Source organism: Zalophus californianus, chromosome 6 (assembly GCF_009762305.2).
Source record: "Zalophus californianus isolate mZalCal1 chromosome 6, mZalCal1.pri.v2, whole genome shotgun sequence".
In the NCBI taxonomy this organism is placed as follows: Eukaryota; Metazoa; Chordata; class Mammalia; order Carnivora; family Otariidae; genus Zalophus; species Zalophus californianus.
This window is the reverse complement of record NC_045600.1, coordinates 75917456-75930136: the sequence shown is the minus strand read 5'-3', so window position 1 is coordinate 75930136 and position 12681 is coordinate 75917456. Positions and strand designations below refer to the sequence as shown.

General features: G+C 39.5%; 1 protein-coding gene across 1 annotated transcript in view; it reads right to left on the bottom strand.

Annotated features, from left to right (window-relative positions):
* The window catches only part of AVEN (apoptosis and caspase activation inhibitor), a 173383-nt gene that overhangs the window by 5279 nt on the left and 155423 nt on the right, over positions 1-12681 (bottom strand). Inside the window, exon 3 of the mRNA XM_027569115.2 lies at positions 3620-3690. Within this exon, the coding sequence (XP_027424916.2) occupies positions 3620-3690 (71 nt within the window). The remainder of the gene's footprint in view (positions 1-3619; positions 3691-12681) is intronic.

Genomic DNA, 12681 nt, shown 5'->3' with positions numbered 1-12681 from the left:
TAGCTTAGAGAGCAGAAGGACTTAGACAGAAGGACCGTTGAGGTGTGTGGAAGGGGTCTGGCTAAAAGTGGCCATGCTTCCTCTGTCCTCTTTAGCATTATGTGCAACACGACTGTAAGGTATATCCTCAACAATGAAAAGTAGGGGCGCCTGGGTGGCTCAGTTACTAAGCGTCTGCCTTCAGCTCAGGTTATGATCCCAGGGTCCTGGGACTGAGCCCCAGGGTGGGCTTTCTGCTCTGCGGGAAGCCTGCTTCTCCTTCTCCCTCTGCCTGACACTCTGCCTACTTGAGCTTTCTCTCTCTCTGTCAAAGGAAAAAAAAAAATCTATAGAAAACAATGAGGGATGCCTGGGTGGCTCAGTAGGTTAAGCATCTGCCTTTGGCTCAGGTCATGATCTCAGGGTCCTGGGATCGAGTCCCACATCGGGCTCCTTGCTCAGCAGGGAGCCTGCTTCTCCCCCTGCTTGTACTTTCTCTCTGACAAATAAATAAAATCTTAGGGAAAAAAAAAAAACAACGAAAAGTAGGTGTGGCTACACCACGATAAGGGATTGGCCAGGCTGTGCTCCTGAGCCACATTCTGAATGATGGCCATCCAGCCGTGTCTGTTCCTGGAATGTCTCCTTCCCCCACATTTCTAATCCCCATCCACCATCCAAGGCCCCATAGACCCCGCACAGCCTCCAGGAGGCTGTGGAGACACTCCAAACCAGCAGGCGGAGGTGCAGGAGTCCTGGAGCCTAGAACCTGCCATCAAGTGCCACTTTCAAAGAAGACTCGTTTTCTCACCGCCGGTCCTTCCCCTTACGGGCTAAAGCTGAAGGTCTAACATACAGAATGAGCTGAGGTGAAATGCTTCTAATAGTAAAGTGTGAATTTAAAGATAGGCTTCGTTGGAATAATAACCACAAATTAGCTTTTTGCTATGTATTAAAATAATCGAGAGGTTACTTTTTGCCTGGAGAACCCAGTCTCCATATCCATCTGGCCGACTCTGATGGTCAGTCACAGTCGGAGCGTGCAGCCTGACCTGCAATGCCTGCACACCCTGATGCCTTCCCTCCTGCATACTCTGAGCCTGGCAGCAGGAAGCCAGCCTTGACCGTTAATTAGAACAAATTCTCTGAGGTCAGTGTGCACGGAACTCTGGGTAGTGAAAACCCGTCCCCTCTGTCCAGGAACCTTATCGCTTATTAGACTGTCAGTCTCAGTGTCTGCATAAGACAAAGAACCTGCTAGAAAGTCCACTTTGCAACTAAAGGAAAAATAGCCTTTGATCAGACCATTATACCTCCCAAACTTCTTGTCACCTTTTTCTTTCTCAAGCAAAACCAGAACCTAGTGAGGAGTTAAGTGGGACATGAACAGGTTTTGCCGAGGAAGTGAGGAATTTAGTTTTGGATGTGTCCTACCCGTACGTCGGCTCAAAATATTCAGAGTAAACTTGCCCTCTCTGTGCCCCATTAATGGCTTCACCAACTCACCGAGCCGTCCAGCTAGAAAGCTTCGTGCCGCCGCACACCTTTCTTGTCTGCGTGTCCCACACGTGACACAGTCTAGCTCGTCCTGTGCTGAAATCCGTCTATCAATGAACCATCTTCCACTCCCACTTCCCCACATTCCCACGCCCTCCTCCCTTTGAGTTCGCCCAAAACATATGCTCCTAACGGGTTTCCCTGCCTCCCGCCTCTTCCCTCTTCAATCCCTCCTTCCCAATATTGCTCAGGTCAAATCTAGCCATTTCCATTTTCTTGCCAAACCAAACTTTTGTGAACAAATAATAGGATTAAGAGCTAATTGTGAGTGTTTCATAGATGTCAGGAACTGCACTACAGAGCTTTCATTTATTATCTAATGTAATCTTCATTATAATGCCAAGTGATATTCTAGTATTAGTTCCATTTTACAGAAGAGAACACAAGAGAAGGAAAGAAGTTCGCCTAAGTCGTAGAACTAAGATTCACACTCAGGCTTGTCTCTCTTACCCACATGCTAAACGTCCCCCCAGAAGAAAATGAAGATCCAACTGTTGGCAGTACCTGGCCCAGACTTACCCCTAAAGCCTCCTCTGGGAACACTGCACTCCAACTACATCCTGACTCTGAGCACAGCTGGTCTTTTAGCTCTCCTCACTTAATAGGACCAACCAGCATCACCCTGACCCACCAAGGCCCGTTCAGACTCTCTTTCCCATGGTACTGCTCTCAATCCCTTCCAGCCCAAAGTAGTATCTTGATCCGTTGATGACACCACTTATTTTATGTCACACTCTTTTTCATTTATTATGTAAATATTTACTGATCATCTACTATATATCAGCCACTGTGCTAAGGGCAATGAATAAGCATAGTCTCTACCTTATTCATCTTTGAATAGTTGCATCTAATAAAATATTGAGTAAATAACAAGTTCTTAGTGTTCTGATGCATGAAGAACTTTAGAATTATTTGAAAGTCTCAGGATAACTGAAATATTCTCTAATTGTCGATATGGTTCAAAAGGAGTTGAAATGTGAGTTGTCTGGCTTTCGCTGTATCCCTTGATGACTTCCATTGGTCTGTTTGCAATTTGTCCTAGAATTCTAAACTGTACCTCAGGCATATGCCCACACAGACTCAAGCAAAGATGAATATTTTTGATGCCCTATTTTTCCCATGTTGTAATACATCCTCTACATAAAGTGACAGGCAGTCATTCCACAAGTAACTTCCCTCCCCCTTGGTCTGTATGGTAAGCCAATGTCCATCCCAAACAAGTAAATAGAACACCAGCCCAGACAGAAAATGACCCGCCTACGGGTGTGTGTGTGTGTGTGTGTGTGTGTGTGTGTGTGTGTGTGAAAGAGAGAGAGAGAGAGAGAGACTGAGCTGGTAGCAGAATGGGGAGGAGGGTGCCCTACCTTTGGGCTTCGGGTCTGCTTCTCAGCCACGTGTCTGAAACTGTGGATAGATTGTCAAAGCATTGTAGCAGATAGCAAGCACTAGCCATGAAGTCGGGAAGCAGATGACAAGCCACCGCTGATTCTCTGTGCTTTTTAAAAGGGTTAGAATACCTGTCATCTCTCCTATGGAAAGAATCAGTCAAATCGCACTTGGAAAATAATCAAAACTCCTTGGGAAGAAGATATGGCATGAACACAAAGCAAATGAGGTGGCTGGGCTTTACGGATTCACGGAATGACTTCCATATCTGCTCTTACTTTATAGCTTTATTCTCCTAACTATAGAGGAAGAGTTATGTAAAGCTATAAAATTAAGGACTTTTTTCAGCTAATACCAAAACCTGTGTGAGGGGAAAAAATTAATTTTCAACCCTAAGGGAAATTTTTCACAGAAAGGGAAAAGGAAGGCCAAATAGCAAAGTAATCCACTCAAAATCATGACCATACACTATTGAGTAATTCACACAGATGGCCAGTTATACAGGTGAATTCTAGCTCTAAGGTCCTGTATAATTTAAGCTCCCTGAAAATTTTCTGAACAGTTTAGGTAACTGAGACTAAACTATACATGAATCACTAGTCTTCTCTACCCTGATACTTTATCTCAACAATAACGTAAAGGCATTAGTCTTCAGCCTTGAGAAGAGTCAATCCACAGTCAAGACAAACCATCTTACCTGTTTTGGACATGAAGCTTCACCATCCCACTCTTTCTCCTCAACAAACCGGAACTGTGAGAAGGAGTCCCCTAGGGATAGAGAAAACATAATTTTATGCAAGAGCCAAAGGAAAACACTGAGTTCTTTAAATTTCCCCTTGGGAATAAAAGTGCCATTTCTGAAGAGCTAACTGTCCAGAATTCAGTTGTAACATTCAATAGACGTTCCTGGGTTCCACTTCTTTACACAGCAATCTTCTCAGTAAGCCACCATCTACGTGCTTCTGGAAAGATAACAAAACAGGCCAGCAGACATGGCCATCTCATATTTAGCACATTTTCATCTCATCTGCTTAATGTATGCAAAGAAACAAGTATTTATGATGTGGGGAGTGGGCACCGCTGAAAAGGCAGAAGAACAGAACTGAAGGAAAGTTCTAAGCTGACCCATAATATGACAGGCTTAAACTATCTCTTTGAGGTGAGATTATCAGCCCAAACATCACTCCAAAAATCACCTGGTTAGAATGTCAAATGCAAAATAAAACTCAAAGAATGTGCGTGAGATTAGTTCATGTGAATCATGGTACGCTGCTCTGAGCTCTTGGAAAAAAGGAAAATGAACCTAGAATATCAGCATAAACAAGCATGAAAGATGATCCTGGACAGCAAGCTTTGACACAAGGCTTATCTTGTAAATGCACACTTACTTGGTTATTTGTCTTAAGAACACCTAATTTATAAACAAAGAATTATTTCTCTGCTCACTTCAGGATTCCCAAAATGTGGTCCCACCTCAGTAACCCCTGTTTACTTTCAGACTTTCTGCTTGAGTCAGCCTCCTGTCACATTCCAAACATACTTCCTATTCCATCCCAGCCTCTTTCTTTTTCAATCCTTCCCCCTTGTCTGGAAGACCCACACACATCTATGCATTCATATTGTATTTATACTCCAAGACTCGGTTCAGGGCCACTTCCTCTTTTGTGATACCTCTCAGGTGACTTAACCATCGAATCCATTCTTCTAAATTAAAAGAGGGAAAAAGAAGTGAAGAATTCAAAATTAAAGAGACAAAGATAAAATTAGAGTCTATCCCACCCCCCTCATTTCCAAAACCAGTGGAGCAAAATATGAGCATTTAGCAAGATCAAATTCAATGCAAAAAGGACCAAGAACAACACTATCAGGAGAAGGGGTAAAATTAACACTCTTAGTTATTGGGGAATCAATTTGATCCTTCAAAAAATTATGACATAAAGGATCTGAATAATATAATTAATAAGGCCGTATACGTATACAGAACAAATATATAAGTATATATGTGCAGGTATGTATGTGACTATATCTGTGTATTTTCTTTATAAATATCTGTGCAATATTAGTTTTAAAAAGACCTATAAAAAAGCCACAAAAAAACCTCAATAAATCCTAAAATGTAGCAGTCATACAAACCATATTTGCTGTGATAAACATTTATACCATATATAAGCAAAGGATTAATATCTCCTACATACAAAGAGCTTCTGCAAATCAACCAGAATTAAACCACCCAATAGAGAAAGAGGAAAAGGAGTGAAAATAAGAAATACCATTTGCTATATATGAAATAAATAATAAATGAATAAATTAAAAATCAATCTGGTATATTTTTAAAACTTGGCCAAATACCTGAATATCTCATTCAGTGTTATCTTTAGCATTCCTGAACTTTTTCCCCAACATGATGCTTGAACTCATGACCCTGAGAACAAGACCTGAGTTGAGATCAAGAGTTGGACGCTTACCCTACTGAGCCATGTGGGTGCCCCTATGGTATTCCTGAACTTCTATATTATAAATGATGCGATGACTGCATAGACGACTATAATATATAATCAGTGTAACAGTGATGCAAACAAGGGATGCTACATGTATTTATTTTTACTATTTGAATATTCACTTTCAAATACAGGTAAGATTCCAATAATGGCTAAACAGCTTGTTGCTGAGAACAACTTAGGAACACTAGGCCAAACAGAGCTACCAGGTGCAAACACGAGTGAGAAAAGTCCCAGAAACAAGAGAAGCTAATAACATTTAGAACTGCTTTTTCCCCTTGAGGCATTTGTTCATTCCCAAAGGCGGTATTGAGAAACTGAAGATCTGGGCATAAAGTAACAACCAAGGAGGCTGTGAAGATGCAGAAGCTTCTGCAGTTCTATGGCATGGGGCAGTCAAAAATTGCCGTTTGGGGCCCAAGGATGAGGAAAATGGAGGCTTTCAGGTGGGACCGCTGATGATTCCATCTTAGAAGTGGGGACCAACCATTGACAGATGAATGGATAAAGATGTGGTGTGTATATATATATATATATATATATATATATATATATATATATATACACACAATGGAATATTATGCAGCCATCAAAAGGAATGAGATCTTGCCATTTGCTATGACGTGGATAGAACTGGAGGGTGTTATGCTGAGTGAAATAAGTCAATCAGAGAAAGACATGTATCATATGACCTCACTGATATGAGGAATTCTGAATCTCAGGAAACAAACTGAGGGTTGCTGGAGTGGTGGGGGGTGGGAGGGAGGGGGTGGCTGGGTGACAGACATTGGGGAGGGTATGTGCTACGGTGAGCGCTGTGAATTGTGCAAGACTGTTGAATCACAGATCTGTACCTCTGAAACAAATAATACAATATATGTTAAAAAAAAAAAAAGAAGAAGAAGAAGAAGATAGCAGGAGGGGAAGAATGAAGGGGGGGAAATCGGAGGGGGAGATGAACCATGAGAGACGATGCACTCTGAGAAACAAACTGAAGGTTCTAGAGGGAGGGGGTGGGAGGATGGGTTAGCCTGGTGATGGGTATTGAAGAGGGCACGTTCTGCATCGAGCACTGGGTGTTATATACACACAATGAATCATGGAACACTACATCAAAAACTAATGATGTAATGGATGGTGATTAACATATCAATAAAAATTTTTAAAAAAGAAGTGGAGACCAAGTAGGAATAAGCCAGCCCTCACACAGCCTGAGGCAAAGCTGTAAATCATCTTAACCTCTGATTCTGCCCACAAGAAGCAGAAGTATATCCTTTTTGGAGGAAAAGGACATTATCGATAGCCTAAAATTATCTCTACTATTTTTTATAACCAGTGTCCAAAATTCATTAAAAATCATCAGATGAGACCAAGGTAATAGAAAACTAAGGGAAGGGGGGAAAAAAATCTAGAAAAAGATCCACAGAGATTAAGATAGTAGAGTTAACAGACATGGCTTTTGTTAATTGAGCAATGTAAAAATCTCAAGAATAGGAAAGTCTGTAAAATCACAATGACATCCATGAAGTCCTCTCTGATTCATACAAAACATACACATAAACAACACAAAGAAGAAAATGACTGAGGAAAATGAGATACCAAAAACATGTTTTGTTTACGGTAATCAAACTTCAAAACACGTTTTTAAAATTCTAATAAATAAATCATATAGAGGCCAACTTGGAAAAATAAGCTTGTTAAAATTTTAGACGGCTACAGAACGCCAACCTCTCTAATCCTGTCACTGAAGATGAAAGAGTACTCAGACTTGTCCAGATGATGAATTCCAGCATCAAAAGTGCTTCTGGGAAACATGTTAGCAAAATTCTCCTTCCTGAATTATACTGCAACATGCACAAAAACATTGAATGGTGCCCCTCCTCTATCCTGGGCATCAGACGTCTGAACACGCAGACCTCCTCTAAATACAACAGCACAGTACATTAACAATGCATGCAATCTTGCTCCTGCTTTACTCTCCTGCTCAAAGAGTTCCCAATGTCTCACCGGAACATGGTGAGTCCACATGAAGACGTACAGAAACCAGGGAGTAGTGACAGCTGACTGTGGTTGACAATGGAACAAACATGGGGAAGGGTGTGTTAGGAATCACACTCACCAGCTCTGTGTTCATAAGGCAATTATGGCACAGTGTAATGAACAGAACGAGAAAGCATATAAGGAGTACTGTGCTTTCTTCCTTCTTCTTCAGCCAAAGACTAATTGCATGAGTTACAAGAGATTGTGGAACTGCCTTGTATATTCACACAATAGCCTCAAACAAGATGGAGGAAGAGCTAGTTCCCTGTTATATAGGCTGCTTGAACAGCAACAAAAATCCCATGATATTCTACTTTGCAGATAAGAATACCAAAATAGCAACGCTGCTAAATCCAATGATTGCTTATTAAGGTAATTCATTCACTAAAATTTGCTAAATAAGGGGGGGGTGGGATTTAAACAAAACTGGTTAAGACTTTGAGAGTTCACATTTTTCTTACATATAAAAAGTCTCCTATCCTATTCCAGAAACAATGCTGAAGTTGGTGTGCATGAATGAAAGCCAAGATACAAGTGATATTGAAACGATTCTGTTACATCTTGAAAGTCAACGACATGACTGCCATAATTTTAGACCCAAAATTAGTGACAGAATTTTTTTTTCAATCAACTAATTGTGTGAGGCAGCAAAAATGTTAGAAAGTTAGATATATGCATTGGCAGCAATCTTTAGTATGCTTCTGAAAATATTTAGAAAGGATGTTTCAAGCAGTGCAACAATGCTTCCATTTCTGGGATTCCTTCAATCAAACTCACGATCATCATGCAAATCTCCAAGGCCAGTCGTTAATGAGGAGAGAAGTCTTTACCTAGTCTACAACCTAGTCTTTACCTAGTTATTATTGGAGATGGCAAGGTTAATTGCCAAGGAACAGTACCAAACTCTGTAGTATAGCACGGTGACCGCAGGATCAATCTAACAGCAGGCGGTAGGGTGAAAGGAAAATGTCTGTATATTGTCAAAATTAAAGCTGACACTAAAAACTTTTATTAAAAAATTTCAAGCTTTGTTGAAAATTTCAGATTTTTTTTTTTTTGTATTCCAGACATCCATTCTATGACACTGATATTTAGCTTTAGTTTCAGCTAAATATGACTTAACACTTGACCATTTGGCCAAAATGTGTGTTTGGTATGCCTCCAATATTCAATCAGTGACATTCTATGAGGCATTTTAGAAATAATGTAGCTTATATAATGTACAACATGGTGACTATAGTTAATAATGCTGTATTGTATAATTCAAAGTTGCTAAGAGAAATCTTAAAAGTTCTCATCCTAAGAAAAAAATTTGTAACTATGTATGATATCAGATATTAAGTAGACTTGTGGGGATCATTTTACAATATTTACAAATATTGAATCAATATGTTGTACATCTAAACATAGCTTTAGATGTCAGTACATCTAAAGCTACTTTATTTTTTTTAATTGACGTATAATTGGCATATGTTTATGCCAATTATACGTCAATTAAAAAAAATAAAGTAGCTTTAGATGTACTGACATGGAAATACAGTGTTATATGCCAATTATACGTCAATTAAAAAAAATAAAGTAGCTTTAGATGTACTGACATGGAAAGATTGTATCAACTGTTACATGTTGGAAAAATCAAGTTTTAGTGCAATATAAATAAGATATATAGATATATGCATACACATATATACACATACATATGTGTGTATCTACCACAAGAATACTAATATATGTATAGAAATAAACCGAGACCCTTATATACCTATTTTAAGAATGATGCTCTCAGAGGGTGGGATTGAAGGAGACTTTTCCTTTCTGTATAATACATTTTCTAGTTTAATTTTCCTTTGTAAAGAACAAGTGCATGTTACTTTTGGAGCCCAGCCAGAAAGAAGTAAGGAAATCTAGAAAAAAAGCTGAAATTTCTTGAAGGCAAGGACCTTCTCAGAATGCATTTAAGACAAACATGCATAGATCTCATAGGCTGGAACCACAGATATCATTCATTCTAACCCTCACTTGATAGAACAATAGAGAACCTTAGGTCTAGAGAGGCTCAGTGGCCTAAGGCCACCTGGCCAGTTAATGGCTGGACACAAGACCTCTTGGCTCCTACCATTTATTATTATACCTATAACTAATGAAGTTATTTCCACTAGGCTTCTTGGCTATCTGAGTTCCCTAGGACAAAAATAAATAACAAATATCGATGACATCTGATATACTAATGTTTGAAGATATGAAAGTCCAAACTCAAAAATAAAGAATTCTTCATTTTAGGGAAGGAATTACTTCAAGGGTTCCTTTAAATAACTACTATATGGCTTCTAAAAATAAAACTAAGTTTTAAAGAACTCTAAGTCCTCTGATAATGATGGCGTTGGAGAAATAAAGGTGATATACCAACTCTGTCACTGTATTTATAATACTCAGGATTCTCACTCTGCCTGACTTCTCAAACTGGTCTAACGCAGGTCTTAGAATCAGTGACAAAGTGGACACTACACTTGTTAGGATTCTACAGTACCAATATGCCTTCAAAAAGCTTACCATCTAGTCCTAGGTAACACAGCTTTGCATAGAAGCTTACCCTTTCAGCCCACCAGCAAGAGTGAAAGTACTTGATATAACCATAAAGCTCTCTAAGGAAGGTCAGGTGGAATTACAAGGAATAGCCTTTATGTGGGCAAAGAGAACCTTTACAAAGACTTCCAGCTTCGACAATACACATCACATGCACGTGAAGAGTGAGTGTGAAAGACAGAAAATGTACCCAAGCTTAGGAACACCCCTTCTGATAATTCAGTAGTGGCAATTCCCATAACTGATATCTGTCCTAGGTATCTGGAGCTTTTTCTCATAAAATTGGCCCAGATCCCTGTGGTGAATCCTTTCAGAAGCCAACTCTAGAAAGCAAGAAGAATGGATCACTAGGTTCGGAATGAATACTTCATTTTAAGTTCCATTTTCCTGGCTCTTCTTTATTTGCCCCACAGCCCTTAGAATATGTCCTCAACCACGACACAATGTCTCTGGGAAATCACAAATGAACTTCATAGGCTGACAAGTTCAGTCTTCATAGAAAGAGAATATGTCCTAACAGTCACTATGATGGCTGCTACAGAAAATGAAATGTACCTTTTTTTCTCTCTGAATTTCTCTATTCTCATCTATGAGAGATGACATATTTGGAAGGTCAAGGTGGGTCCTAGGTCCACAGGCTGACACAGATCAAACCAAAGATGACCCATAGTTCAGCTTATAGGACATAAAAAAATCTTGCTACTCAATTTCTAGCTTCCATGGATGAACATTTCTAGATGTAGATATCAAGCACTTCGATATTTACCCTAAAACAAAGCAACAGCTAACACTTTCTCTTTGTGAGGAAGATTATACAAGCCACTACAATGATTAATAAAAAAGTGAGGTTGAGCCAAAAGAATGAGAGATAAGAAAAATCTCTCCTCCTGCTCAACAGTGACCTATAATTAGCTTTCTCACCAGATGTGGGGCCCCAAAAGCCCCTGAGCATCAAGTATCCACATTAAGCACTACATAATAAGATGTGCCTATCTTTCCAACGCCCCTAAAAAGTGGCTTCCCCATCTGTAATGGATTGTGTTGAAGGAAAAGCCAAATACACTCAAGTACCATAAGAGGGTTCTATACTTTGTGAGAGAAGGATGATGCTGACATTCTAGAATTTAGAATCTAGAGGCTTTCCCCCCAAATAGTTGGTGAATATTCTGTGTTAACCCCGTACCACCATAGACAATCTAGTAACCTCTCAGATCAATTATTTTCTGAAACAAGGCCAACATCAAACCCTGGCACAGAATTCCCAGATGAGAGTAAATAACGAGACATGGCAAAATAAAAAAGAGAATAGAAGGACCAATCCTCAGATGGGCAATGGAATCATGAGATGTTAGAACTGACCTTAGTAAAATAGTGTGTCCAATTATGATTAGGTCTGGCTGTGTGTAACGAAGACCTGAGAATTTATGGATTGAACAAGATAAGAAGTTATATCTCCATCAACCAAATGAAGTCGAGACTTGGGCGATCAAAGGCTAGTCTGGGGGCTCCTGCGAGTTTATTGTTCTGCCATTCCTATGAAGTCCCTTCTTGTCATGCTTCAAGCTGATGACCAGAGCTCCTGCTATCCCATCAAAATCCCAGACAGCAAGATGGAAGAAGACTTGAAGGGGCAAAAAGCATGCATCCTCTGTTCGTTACATTTTCCCAGAAACCACCATAGGACTTTTCCACTTGTTTCTCTCAGGGCCATAACAATGTCATATTGCTTTATCAAGCTACAAGGAATGTGGGATAATTAATTTCTTCCCAGGTGGCCATGTGCCCAGATAAGAATCAGGGGTTTGAAAGGAAAGAGAATGAATACGGGGTGGGGAGGCAAGTACCATTGACCCCTGAATAACAGGGTTTTGAACTGTGCAGGTTCACTTACATGCAGATTTTTTTCAATAAATACCATAAATGTATTTTCTCAGGATTTTCTTAACATTTTCTTTTCTCTAGCTTACTGTATTGTAAGTATACAGTATATAATATATATAACATACAAAAATATGTATTAATCAACAGTTTATATAATCAGTAAGGTTTCCAGTCAACAGTAAACCTATTTAGTAGTTAAATCTGGGGGAGAGTCGAAAGTTATACAGGGATCTTCAACTGCATGGGGGTTGGAGCTCCTAACGCTGTGTTGTCCAAAGGTCAACTGTACTCTCTCTGACAGATTACCAGAAGGTCCTACTCAAGGGGTAGTTAGTTAATAAGGGTCAGTTTCTAGTGTAGTGATTGTGCTCACTGAAGTGTGAGCTGTCTCCAATCATTTCAATGCAACACGTGTAATATCCAAACTCCTCAAATTGTAGTTAAAATTAACTTTAGAAAATACATGCCTTTCAACTTTTTTCTCCAATTCTGAGAGGAGGCAAGTCTGGGATAAATTCCTAGTTTCCAGCATAATGCAAGAACTTTTTAAAATAAATACTGTTAACACATACATACATACATACAGTCTACTACCTTCCTCAGGGAAAATGGGCATATGTGAAGTTCAACAACAATAACTTCAGGAGTAACAATTCATTTATTTAGTAATTTTTTCATTCTTTCATATATTTTTCAGCACAACTATGTGCCAAACACTATCGGGTGCTAATACTATAAATAGATAAGACACACTCCC